The sequence below is a fragment of the Pseudorca crassidens genome, chromosome 6 (assembly GCF_039906515.1).
Source record: "Pseudorca crassidens isolate mPseCra1 chromosome 6, mPseCra1.hap1, whole genome shotgun sequence".
NCBI lineage: Eukaryota > Metazoa > Chordata > Mammalia > Artiodactyla > Delphinidae > Pseudorca > Pseudorca crassidens.
Window position 1 is genome coordinate 72,049,742 of NC_090301.1, and position 13,586 is coordinate 72,063,327.

The 13,586-nt window shown below is 44.8% G+C and overlaps 1 protein-coding gene across 8 annotated transcripts in view; it reads right to left on the bottom strand.

Annotated features, from left to right (window-relative positions):
* The window catches only part of TANC1 (tetratricopeptide repeat, ankyrin repeat and coiled-coil containing 1), a 233,235-nt gene that overhangs the window by 49,911 nt on the left and 169,738 nt on the right, over window positions 1-13,586 (bottom strand). For 6 of the 8 annotated variants that reach the window (XM_067741822.1, XM_067741816.1, XM_067741817.1 and 3 more), the window contains 6 exons: window positions 13,202-13,465; window positions 6,682-6,804; window positions 5,568-5,849; window positions 4,642-4,799; window positions 2,069-2,300; window positions 752-918 (listed from right to left, as the gene is read on the bottom strand). In XM_067741822.1, coding sequence (XP_067597923.1) covers window positions 752-918; window positions 2,069-2,300; window positions 4,642-4,799; window positions 5,568-5,849; window positions 6,682-6,804; window positions 13,202-13,465 — 1,226 coding nt within the window. The remainder of the gene's footprint in view (window positions 1-751; window positions 919-2,068; window positions 2,301-4,641; window positions 4,800-5,567; window positions 5,850-6,681; window positions 6,805-13,201; window positions 13,466-13,586) is intronic. The other 2 variants (XM_067741818.1, XM_067741819.1) reach the window with 2 other exon arrangements.

Consider the following 13,586-nt stretch of genomic DNA (forward strand, 5'->3'; position numbering starts at 1 on the left):
CTAATTCTACTTTTAAGGAGGAAAGAAAGAATCCAAATGCTATTTTAAGATAAATATCCTAAAAGGGAAAAGATCAGAATCTAATGTCTCGTGTCTTTACTAAAAATGGATAGGAGGGAAGGAGTCAATGGCTGTTAAGATACAATTTTAGGGTTTAAATGGGGGGACAGATGAGGAAGAGAATTTAAAAAAAAAAAAAACACTCTTCATCTCGCTGCAAGCGTTACCTCATGTCTAAATTTTATGAAAAACTAGGCTTTTATTCAGAATAGGCCTTAAAAATCTTCCTCCTTCATCCCTCCCTTTTCCCTTCATTAAAACAAACAAACAAACAAACAAACCAAAAAACAAAAAAAACAAAGTCCCACTACAAACCCATACAAATAACTACAAGCAGGAATAACTTTAAAATCTGGTAGACCTGTTAGCCAGGCGCCTCAAAGAGCCCCCCCAAACTGAGTTATGGTGAACCAGGGCGAGACACTTCTATTTTAGAAGCACAAGTACAGCTTGATGATAAGAAGAAACTCACTTGACATCCTGATAAATGTGCCTTGGGGGTAAAAAGGTCAGAGTTTTCCTGTTTAGAGCTCTGTGCACTAATATGTCAAAGCTCTAATACAGTTTTCAACTCAGCAGCTAAATGGTTGACAACAGCTGAAGCTGTTAGCATTCATCTAAAATCGTAATTGTAAAAACTGTAACATTGGGGTTTGGGGTCTTGGAAAGACATGTGAGAACTCTCTTTTACCTGAAAATTCGCTCTTACAGTCACAATCAACTTCAACCACGCAGGGAATTTAGAAATAATCTTGGTAATAAACGAAGACAGTGTATCTCCGTAATCAGGTTTATGAAACTCAGCTTCGTTTAAACCATCTATCAAAATAATGTACTCTTCTGCAGGAATTTTCTGCTCTAAAGGAGAAAATAATTTTTTTTAATTAGGAAATTATACATTTCTATAAGATAGCACCCCCCCAGTGTATTTTAATGCACAATTTAAAGTGTAAGGAAAACTAAAAAGGTTTACATATGGCAGAAGACATGGTTTTCACAGAAGCATGCTTTCTATTAAATTTGTAATGAAAACCAGAGCGCAGAGCCTAAAGAAAACCAATTCTCACCAAACAGTTTTCAGAAACGTACTGTATTACACACATCAGCAGAATCTCACCCCTGTGTATGATACACTTAGCTCTTCAAAAACTCCTGTCACTGGGGAGAGCTACAGCAAAGATAACCAACACGGACCGAGATGAAACCTGCCAAAGACTCTAGGTTTCCCCACCCCGCAACCCCGCCTAGAGCTCCCTGGATGGATTCTGGCGAGGAAATCTGACCCTCAAAGGGCAAAGCATCCCGTCCGAGGCACACAGCCAATGGAGGCGAGAACTCTGCTGCAGAGACTCCTCCAAGCCCGAATCTAGTTTTCTATTCATTAGTGCCAACTTTCTGCCCAGGGATGAGGTGCAATGATGACATATCTGTTTCAATTCCCTCTCTCTGGCACCATCTGGCAGAAGTGCTACGTAGGCAGGTAAACTAGCTCAAAAGGTGAAGAGCGAAAGGGGGGAGGGAAGATGGAAAGTCAAAGGCCCATAATATCACTAACGCCCCTACTGTGGAGAAGATTCAAGGGCAAAAAAGCCAAACGGACACTTCTAGAAACAGCTTCAGGTTCAACTGAGCAGAGGCCCCTGGAAAAACATGCCGGCAAGTTCCCCAGACAATCAACTTACACCCCTGCGCCTTAGGAGTGCAAAATATGCAGGCAGCAGTTCCTAGACAGCAAGTCATCTAAGGAACCTATGGTTACAAATTAGCTACTTTGGAAATGTTCAACCGCGGAGTGAATTCTCACTAGAGATATAAAATTGAAAACAAGGCCATCTGGAGTGGAGCCAGGAGGAGCCCTGCGGAGACGGTTCTGAGGAAGGGGAGGAGAGATGTACTCACATCCTCCCTGGGCCCACTGCACTCGTACCCCAGAGTCAAGCGGACCCCCACCCCGCTTCTGAGGACTGTCCTGGGGAGAGGGAGGACACGGGTGGCTGCTGGGAGGTACCGTGTCTCAGGCTTGCGAGTGGCTCCAGCACACCCCTCTTGAACGCGGCCACTGGGTCCTGCACACAGGACCTGAGGCTCAGCACGCTCTGGAGCTGGGGCTCCCTTATCAGCAGGTCTCGGTAGGCGGCCAGCTGATGGGACCGGCAGAGCAGAGCGGCGATGCTGTGCACGAACTCGGGCACCAGGCACGTGTAGGTGTTGTCGGCCTGGCAGTAGTGGTAGGCCACGACCTGCAGAAGAAGCAGAGTGGTCAGCATCGCCTCATCCTCTTCACACGGCACCCTGCGGGCTCTCCATCAGGGATGCCATTTTCCCGTTCTCTGAGGTAACAAGAAACGTTGCTTCTATTCCCCAAGACTGAGTCATTATTTAGCTTAATTGATCCAGTTATCCCTTTAGTTTGGGAGGAATTCTGAAGTTTGGCAAATTTCAGGCCGACTTTTACTTGCAGCCACAAGTCCGTCTTGACCGGCACTAAGATCAGCACAAGTTACTCTGTATTGAATATAAACTCATAAAAGTCATTCACAAAACTTAAAGCCCACCCTGGCTTGAAACAATTCCAAGCAACCCCGACGTTCTCGACATCCACAAGTACCATATTCACTACATTTCTGTTTTCAAAAACAGCAGCATCTCCTTGGGGAACTCATGTGCGGCCCCCAAAAAGCAGATAAAATTGGTGGCAATGAAAGCCAGGCTCTCAAGTCACAGCTGCTTCCTCTCCCTGGCAGGAGGGCCGCCGCCAGCGACACCATGGAGAACTTCAACAGCAACACTGTCTGAAGGATCAACGTCAGACACTACCAAATTCCTGCCTATCTTGCGAAGGGACACATAGGAGGAGGGAGGGTCCTGCCCAAGCACCGAGAGGATCCTTTTTGTTGCGATGGATTTGAAGTGGCAACAGGCTAGTCATGAGAGAGACCCCCAGGGAAGTACCAAATGCGGCACTGTCTTGAGAGGAGAGGCACACTGCCGATCAATGGAGAATCTGAGACTGTCCCAAACGAGGATGAATGGAGGCATATACGTACAAGGTAAGGGGGGTGCAAAAGGTCAAAACACCTCATGTAAAGTGCTTTATGTTTTTCAGAAGGGTTTGCGACACTGCTGTCCCACTCAGCCCTACAACCCCTACATAAGTAGGACAAGAACCACTAGCTACGGTTCAGAGGTGAGGGCAGCACACAGATAGGTTGAATGACTCGCCAGGGTGACAGACAGTCAATGGAATATCTGGGATTCGATTCCTGGTCTGTAGACTCTTAAAAAGCAAGGGGCAAGTTCCAAAAAGCAGTTCCAATTTGGAACTGTCCTGTGACTTCTCGTTTTTATTAAATTTATCATCGACACTCAGAGGAAAGCTGACAGCTCTTCGCCTCTCACCTGGAAAGAGATTAGCTGCAACGCAAGAGGACCTGTGAGCTTGTACGAACCACCAATGAGCTAGTACCACAGTCCACCTAGCATGGTGTTTGGCAATCCAACAGTGGGCGATGAAACCAATTTGGAGCCATAAAAGTTTTTCTTTTTTTTAATTTAATACAGTGAATTTTATAGGATGTAAGAATAAGTGTAATCTTATAATGCTTTTTCTTCAGTTGGGTGTGTGATGCTGTGTGTGAGTATCAGGTGTTTAGTGTAACATGTATTTCACATTATGGGTCACAAAGTGGTTTGAAAAATCACTGTCACGGGGTGGCTTTGACGTCTGCACTACATCCCTCATCTCAGATCACCCACTCATGACCAGAGGACTGCCCCGAATCAGTGGTCAGGGCATCAGGGCTGCCCATGCTGGGTGAGGAACGGCCCTCATCTGGGAAGCAGAAGCGAGGAGAAGGGACCTGGGGCAGAGGAGCTTTCCTTTCAGTTCCCCTGCACCAACCTCACCCCAGGGGCTTTCCTCGCTAGATGCTTCTCACCGCTGTCCACCCCTGGTGGTTCTCCAGCTCCACCAACTCACGCCACTGCTGCCCCAGGAGACCCAAGTGGCTCACCAGGAATGAGAGGTGTAACCGCTTCAATGCAGGAGGGCAGCTTATGAACCTGTGCCAGATGTCAAGCAGATAGAAAATTTCAGAAGGATCATGACTGACCATGAATCTAGAAAGGGAAAATTGGCCAAGTCTCTTACAACATCACAAAACACCTCTGACAGAAAGACACTTGGAACCAAGGGCTCTAGGCAACAGAGTGCAGGTGGGGCGGAGCCCTGGGTCACTGGGTTAAAGGCTCCCAATCTCCTGCTCTCATACGCAATGAAGGAGGACACATGCTTATAAGGATGGATTTGTGGCAAGTGCAATGATACCTCTGGCTGCTTTGAGGAACTCTTTCAATCCATTGTTTAGGAGGAATAAAAGTCTACTGCCAGTGTCCTAAGATACTAATTTTCATTAATACCTTTTATCTGGCGTACTCTACCACAATTTTATCAAAAGCTACACTTTCGCATTAAGTAACCCTTGTCTCTGTTTTAAGATCCCTTTTTAAAATTCACTTCTCAAAAGGCAAACTAGCAAACCTCTCTCTTTGGAAGGCTCCCAGAGATCAGGAGCAGATTACCTTAGAAGCGAGGTATTTCACTGCATCCTCTCTTGGTCTCTGGTTCTCTGGAGGATCAGACCCAGACCCAGGGGGGGGTTTAGCTGCATTGATACCACTTGTAGAAGAACTTGGTGAAAGCAATGGAGTGAAAGGAAGATCCTGGGAGGAATCTGAAGCTGCAGCAAAGAGACTAGTTTCATTATTTACAACAAGGATAGGGTGGAATATTGAACATATTTCTTGGTCGGACCCAGAAAGTATTTTAACGGGTAATGAGTGAACATGGTAACAAATGCAAAAGCCCAGATGGGGATACAAGGCTCCCTCTCAGCCCTGTCTTCCGCCTTCCAGGTCCCCTCCCAGGAGAACTGCTGTTTCTGGTTTCCTTTATTACATTCCTTTGGGTTTAAAAAAACAAAAAACCTTTCCTGGCTCACTTGTCCCTGTTTACCATGTTAGAGACACTTTCTTTTTTTACATATAAAGTAAGCTAAGCATAGTCAACTATTTGGCTACTCCTGATTTTAGGTTAGTTTTTGTACTTTTGGTAAATCTGGCATAGAAGACAAAGGCTGTGGGAAATAGGGTGTGAACGGATTCTGCGCAGACTCCTTCTGGCTTGCTGCGCCAGAAGTCTAACCCGCTCAGTTTTAGGACCCTGCATTCCCCAGAGCATCTGATCAGGCCTCACTGCCCACATCAAGAGGGGGACAGGCCTGACAGTTGGGAGAACACCAGGGAGGGCTGGCCTCAAGCCAGGTTATAGCCACAGAGGACCATGAGAGATAACTATTGATAGTTCTCCAGCATACAATCGCCAACCTGATACAGCAGCTGGGACAACTTGAGGAAAATGGGGAATTTATGTCTATCCCAACAGCAGTTTCCTCCATCTATCGTACAGTAATATAATAAACTAGACAAGCAGTTAAACAGGGACACACTTTTCGGTGATAAACTGGGGCTGTTGGAAGCAATCTGCCTCATGCGGCTTCCGTGGCAGCTCAGTGCCACCAGCTTAGAAATGATCGCCGTCTTCCCAAAGCCCACGTTTCCGACAACCACGGCTCCTCTGTTTTCTGTCAGTTCTGTGTTCCTCAAGTTTTCTTCTATCTGGTGAAAGAGCCAATCCCTTCCCACAAACACAGAGTCTGTAGTTATGCTCGGTACTTCGAACAACAGGGGTTTCAACAAAATGTCTTGCGGCTTGTAGGGAGCAAATCGTGCTTAGAAAAAAAGAAAAGATCATTATTTTAGAAGAATGACATAATTTTATACACTAAAAAACTCAGTTTATCATTGCTTGTATGTTACTTTTAGCACAGACTTTAGTTTTACAACACAAGGGATCTGGAAGTATTAATATTACCAGTTTGGTTCCAGTAATACTTCCTAATACCTCATTTATCGTACCCTATTGGCCTTACAAAGGGTCCTATTAAAATGACTTTCTAGTCCTTTCATGCTTCTAAGTTATTTTCATGACTCAAGAGAGACACACAGAGGATTAGAGAAAGTGGTGAAGGGACCAAACCATGTCTCATCAGTTTATCTGAAACAGTACTTGAGACATGTTTCTTCCACTCCTATAGGAATAAAATGGAAATGCATCGTCCCTGGAGACAGAGTCCCAGCTCTTATCAGGGTGTGGTGGTGCTTTGCGCCCCTTATGGTGAGATCATTGGCCACCCAACTGTGCACTACGGGTAGAAGAAGCAGGAGGTGGCCCATACAGCCCAAGGAACTGTAACAAAGCCGATTCTTTGTTGACGACCAAAAAAATCTAGTGAGTGTTAAAGGACTCCTCACTTCAAAACAACGTATTGCAGAATAGTTTTTCAACTCCAGAAGCAAGTTAATCACATACTATAAGGAAGAAGCCCCAAAACTGTTAAGGATGGCCTCCTAGCACACCTTACTAAAAGATAAACTTTTCGCATACACACTTCATAGCATGTTTTTAAAACAGCTGGCTTGAGTGCTGGTTACCACAGACTTTCCGTATTTAGTGAATGAGCTCATCATAGCCATGATCACAGCGGATGCAAAGATAAATACCTTTAACTTCCTGTGCCCTGCCTCTGGCCGTATTGTGCCACGGTAACCTAATTGATGTCCGAAGGGGAGCATTTCTCTGTCCGTCTAAATAACTCAGATCTTCCAATTTGGTTGAGCTCGTCGCTGTAATATTAAACTGAAGTTTAGTCTCTTCAAAGTTGAGTTTAATATCATACCCAAACTACTATAAATTATAAATTACTAAGCAATTCATTTCAGGCTTTCAACAAAACTTACTTCAGGGTGATTTTGGTTTTGTTTGCCTACCCCAGTTAATTTTTCCGGCAATGTCGTTAACTGAAAAGTGGACAAAACTAAGTGCTCCTCATTCTTGAGTCAAAGTCACGTTGATGTGGTTGCCAGGAGTCTCCATTACTCCTGGAAAGAGACAGACCTCACCAAAAAATCTTATGAAGAAAACTGACAATCGAGGGTCACTCAGTAAAGCTTCAGTACTGACTGCAAACACGCAGCATGGTGACCTGTCTTCTCTGCAGCTCCAGGGAGCCTTCTGCTGTTGCTGGAATTCCAACCTTGTTAACTAAGTGAGCAGATTCTGCACGGACAATTCCACAGTGCTCAGAACCCTAAAAGTCAGCTTTTGGCGGTAAAAGTAGCCGAGTGGACTTTATCAGAAAGCTTCAAATTTTTATGTATACGTTATAGATTATATATTATATTACATCTATGTATGCATTTTTTAATTCTAAAAATAAGTAATCACATTTACCTCTGACCAAATCAATAAGACTCATAGCACATAGCTACCTGTTAAAAAGCATTAAGGATCATTAACTGAAGCATACATCAGTTCAATTATAAAAATAATCAGTACAAAATAATTTTGTTAATTCTTAGCAAGTCTTTAAAGCAAATATACGGTACATGTTTTTGCCTTAAAAAAAAAGGAGCCTCCTCTTATTTACATACACATCCTAGGTCACAATGAGAAAAATCTAAATAAAAATAAACCTAATTTGGTTTGTGGGTTAAGTAGTCCAATTATAAAGTACCGACAATCCTAGACATATGATTATCTTACAGGATGATAAAATACATGTTATCATTTGAGCGTAAATGACGGGGGAGAGGGACTCATATTCCCAGGGCTAAGGCTTCTAAGGACTGGTGAAATCATTAGTGCAACAAACGCTGGAGGGACAGAAGTCAAGTTGGGCCATCTGCCTGCTGAAAACCCTCTGGCTACCCCACGGGCTCTGGCCCAGCTGCCGACCACCGACCAGGACCACCTGCCCGACCTAGGCCCTTCCTTACTTCCCCTCCTAAGGCCTCGGTCCTTTGCTTCCTCACTGTTAGCACCACCTCCTCTCATTCCTTCAACAGGCACCTGCGTGGCTCCATGGCCTGCCTCTGTGATGATGTGTCCCCTCTTGCTGCAGTCTCCAAAGGGCAATCAACCATGTGCCCTACTCACCTTCCCAGGCCATGGAGAAGGATCAGACACCTTGACTCTAAAAAAGCACACACTGATGCTTCTTCAGTGCACACCCACAGCCTGTTCACACACCCCGTACACGTTATGTCAATATGCAACACAAAACTCTCCTGTTAGAAAGACTCGGCTAACTCCTTATGCAGGACGTCCAAAGGGGCCTAAATTATGGGAATCCAATGGCAACCTCTAGCTTCTCTCCAGGTCCTTCACAACCAGGGCATGTGAAACTTCTCAGAGGGCCGCAAGGACCACAACCATCACCCTGGCTCCCTATAATAATATAGCTTGGAACATATTTCCAGGTTCCCACCTGGGACCTGGGACTCTGACTCGGGCCTCTGCAAATGCCCCCCTCCTCAGCACGCCTCACTGTGAATAAACGCACATGTTGAAGGCTGAGGTAGAACAATCCACAAGCTGGTTCAGTTTAGAGCTGGAAGAGCCACGACTGCCTGACTGGCTGCTGCTTCAGCCCCGGAGAGCACAAAGACGCCCGCAGCCTCCAAAGGTTTCCCGTTTGCCTTTCCACCCTAACCCGTCAAAACATGACATTCAGTTCATAATCTCGTAACAATGGACAGGTTTAAGAAGAAGAGACTATGAAGGGCATGCCAAAGAAAGGGTTGCAAAAAAGCCCTAGTTTGACACAGAGGCAGAAGACAGTGGGGTTTTGAATGCCTCTTTTCAGATATCCAGTCACCACAGCTTCAGCTCTGAAGCAAGCAACAGAGCGGCCCCAGCAACTCCAGAGCTCTATTTAAAACATGAATATGCTGCTTTGAAATGGACCACTGCTCAAATGGGCTGCAAGCCCCCAGCTGCCAGCTCCCTCTGCTTTCTAAGGTATCATCACAGCCACTGAGAGGGATGGAAAAGGAGCAGCAGTGACGCTGCAGCTGCTTAGCACCGCACCCAGGAGACGCCCACCCAGCTGATCAGGTGACTAGGCTGACGTGCTGTCCTCTCACACGTGCCTACGGATGCTCGGACACTACAAAAATTAGTTCGCTTCTGGTATTTAACAGTAAGTGCTTTCAAAAGCCTGAACGCTATACAGCGCCCAGAAAAATCAGAGAGGAAACAATAATTTCATGTTGCAATAAACCTACTGCTAGTATCCCTACAGTTAAATTAATTATAATTAATTTATACTCACTGCATACATACATTGTGTCTAACATCTGGGTGAGAGGTACATTTTAAGACGCTGCAGGACAGAGGGTTTTTTTGGGGGGAAAAGGGGATGGGGTGGAGTAGGTGGAGTGAGAAGCACAGGGAGACTTCTCTAAGCTGAGCAAAGGGAAACATCTGTTGAAACACCATGGATTAACCTATCAAAGGTAAATACCATTAAGTCCAGGGCAATTACCAGTTAGAGTTTCAAGAAAATTGGTTGGTAATTTTGCTTGTTGATTTCCTACACTAAACACAGTGTTCTGTGATTCACTTAGAATTTCAAAAGACAAAAACAGGTAGTCCAAAAGGTAGAACCCAGGGACCTCCCTGGTGAGCCAATGGGTAAGACTCCACGCTCCCAATGGAGGGGGGGCCCAGGTTTGACCCCTGGTGGGGGAACTAGATCCCGCATGCCGCAACTAAGAAGCCCACATGCCGCAACTAAGAAGCCCACATGCTGCAACTAAGAATGGGAGAAAATATTTGCAAATGAAGCAACAGACAAAGGATTAATCCCCCAAATATACAAACAGTTCATGGAGCTCAATATAAAAAAAAAAAAAAACAAACAACCCAATCAAAAAATGGGCGGAAGACCTAAACAGACATCTCTCCAAGGAGGACATACAGATGGCCAAGGGGCACATGAAAGGATGCTCAACATCACTAATTATTAGAGAAATGCAAATCAAAACTGCAATGAGGTATCACCTCACACCAGTCAGAATGGCCATCATCAAAAAATCTTCAAACAATAAATGCAATAAATGCTAAAGAGGGTGTGGAGAAAAGGGAACCCTCTTGCACTGTTGGTGGGAATGTAAATTGATAGAGCCACTATGGAGAACGGTATGGAGGTTCCTTAAAAAACTAAAAATAGAACTACCATATGACCCAGCAATCCCACTACTGGGCATATGCCCAGAGAAAACCGTAATTCAAAAAGACACATGCACCCCAATGTTCATTGCAGCACTATTTACAATAGCCAGGACATGCAAGCAACCTAAATGCCCATCGACAGGCGAATGGATAAAGATGATGTGGCTGAGTAAATTACTCAGCCATAAAAAGGAACGAAATTGGGTCATTTGTAGAGATGTGGATGGCTCTAGAGACAGTCATACAGAGTGAAGTAAGCCAGAAAGAGAAAAACAAATATCATATATTAACGCATATATGTGGAACCCAGAAAAATGGTACAGATGAACTGGTTTGCAGGGCAGAAATTGAGACACAGATGTAGAGAGCAAACGTATGAACACCAAGGGGGGAAAGCAGGACGGATCGGGGGTGGTGGTGGTGGGATGAATTGGGAGATTGGGATTGACAGATATACACTAATATGTATAAAATAGATAACTAATAAGAACATGCTGTATAAATAAATAAAGTAATATTCAAATTTTTTTTAAAAAAGAGTCCGCATGCCACAACAAAAGATGCCACAACGAAGATCTCACGTGCCACAACTAAGACCCAGCGCAGCCAAAATAAATAAATAAATATTTTTAAAAACAGGTAGAACCCAATTATCCAACTTCTGGATTATCCAAGATATCATTTTAAAGGCTTCTCACTCTGCTTTTTAATGAAGGAATAAGGTGTCCGCTTCATACATTTTGATGTGGCATATACAGTAATAACCTGACTGCAGCTTTCTAAATCAATTCCACTCCAACAAATGCTTTTGCAAAGAAAAATCTCTGCAGAGCAAAACAATCACCACAGCTGGCCAACTTACTTTCATCATCTTTGACCAAAAAATTTCGCTGTACGAGACAGTTAACACGGAAGCGACAACTCCAGTTCTTTGTGACAGGCTCAGTGACAGTACAGGCAGGCAGCCTTAGGAACTTGTTTCCATATCCTCACCCCCCAGGGGAACCATGTCCCTTGGGGAAGCTGGCATCACCCTTCCTTCACCTGCTAGTCCTTTCTTGGCCCTCGTGTACCAAAATACCTTTCCTATCAAATGGCAATTTCTCTGTGTTTACGTGGACCTTGACATGCAAACACTTCCAAGAGATTTCAGTATACGGTCCTTCCCATTTTACTTCAATCCTTCGAACACTGAGCGTTGCCTGCTGCCCTGTTTGTAGCAGCCTGCCTTCTAATCCCTAGATAAACAGCTCTGCATATAGTCTATAACCTGAGTCTTTTATTCTTTTCAGTGATACTTGAAAAATCTTGGCATTCCCTCTTAAATGAGGTTCAGCTTTAGGGGTAAGAGGGTGGGCAATGAAGAATCTACCAGACTCCCAGCTTGTTAGCAGAATTGATACTACTATGATGTAAGGCACTTGCCTACTTCCTTCCAAAATACGTTTTTAGTGTATAAAATATGCAACACGGAGAAATGAGCAAACCCATTAGGCTGGGCAGCCACTGCTCAACACCAGAGGTGAAACCCTCCCAATTCCACAGGAGGTCCAGTTCAAGTGCATCCACAGATGCTAATGAATGAGCACAGCAGAAAGCAGAAAGGCCTGCTCTGTAATCACTGCAGTCTCCTGGAAACGCTCAGCTCATACCCACTGTCACTTCACGTGGCAGGAAACCCCATAAAAGAACATCAAGCAGAAAACATAACCCGAAAGGGGGTCCTTTTACCACTGTTAAGGTAATTTATTAATGTGTTTCCTAATTTTGAAATAGCTTCATTAAACTGAATATGAGTTTGCTATTTTGTTGAAGTCAATAAAGCTATGAAGTCCTGGGATAATACAAATGAACCATTCATCACATCCAGGTAAAAAGGGTCTAAAATGCCTTGGGTGCAACATATTATGCCGTAGATAGTGGGAGGGTGGTGGGAGGACACAAAAGCTTCTGGAAGAATCATCACTCAATATGCATAAAGCTCTCAGTACTTCCCTCTGGCAGGCACGCCAAATCCCTTTGAAAGTGAATTAAGAGTTGTGTCTCTGAACTTTTCCATTAGGGCCATTTATTTATCAGCTGCTTCAGAGTTCCATTGTAAAACACACCCAATAACAACCAGAGCGGCCTGGCACATCCCAAAGGAGCAATATAAAATCACAGAGAAATCCTTTGATGTAGGAAGAAAGATCCTGGGTCCAGGCCTTGGCAGAGGAGAAATTTAAAGGCCTCATTGGTAACAAAGATGATCAAAACAAGTTCCTCTTCTAAATTCAACAGAAGAGCACTGAGTTTAGAAACTTGGGAGCTTAAAGCAGGCACGACAGCTCAGAGGCAGAGTTCCCTTCCCCACCCGCTGAGAACTAGTCTCCTTGCCTCACAACCACTCACTGACCAGTCACCCAGCACCAGTCACCACTTCTGCACTCTCGTCTCAGCTCTGGCTGCCGCATCTTGCTGAAGGGCACGTCTGTCTCACCTATTTTCATTTCCTCTCTTTCCTGCTGCTTGTGTTTTAAACTATGAGCTCCCTTGAAACTGAATTATACAAAAATTGGACCTCGTATCTGTGTGATGGGCCTCAGTTACAAAACCTTAGTTTGAAAGTTGGATTAGAAATTCTTTGAGCTAATATTAACAAACTCATTCTAAACAACAATTCCCATTGACCAAGCTGTAAATCCTCAATTAACTCCGGCTCAAAATAACAAAAAACAAGGACAGAGTTTTTGGTGCTTTCTTCCCTCAAACACAAAGAGCCATACAGTGTAAATATTAGATTTAAAGAATTCCAGAGGGGGGAGGGTCACTTAAAGACCATTAAGTGCGGCCTTATGTTTACCCTCATGTTTACAGATGGGTAAACTAAGGCCTACAAAAGGTAAGGGCCTGACCCATGATCACAAGTTTGGCCTGTGTCTGGATTAGATTCCCAAGTGAAGAGAGTGAGCAGGGGGCACCTCAGACCCAGTGAGATCACCCTTCCAGGGAGAGGCGTGGCCTTACCTGCAACTGAGTTGGGCCGTGGCATTATTAGCGAGCTGGAGCTCTGAGAATAAGGGACCGGACCATCTCCAACTGAGGCTTCGGCTTTGGGCAGCACACTCTCCGCTGGCCCAGGGGGCTCCTCTTCTGCCACTGGGGAGCAATTATCTGCCCTGCGGTCATGAAGCACTCCCTTCTGTACCCCTAACCTTAGGCTTCCGTCCTTATTCCATTCCAAACTGGAGCCACTCCGGTCATCATTTTCGGATGAACTTGTAATCGTGGCTGAAATGAGAGACCAAAATACTTTGAAGGAAGCCAGGAATTGCTGGTGCCGTTGAGAGTACACACACACACACACACACACACGCGCGCGCGTGCGCGCACACACACACATGCACACACC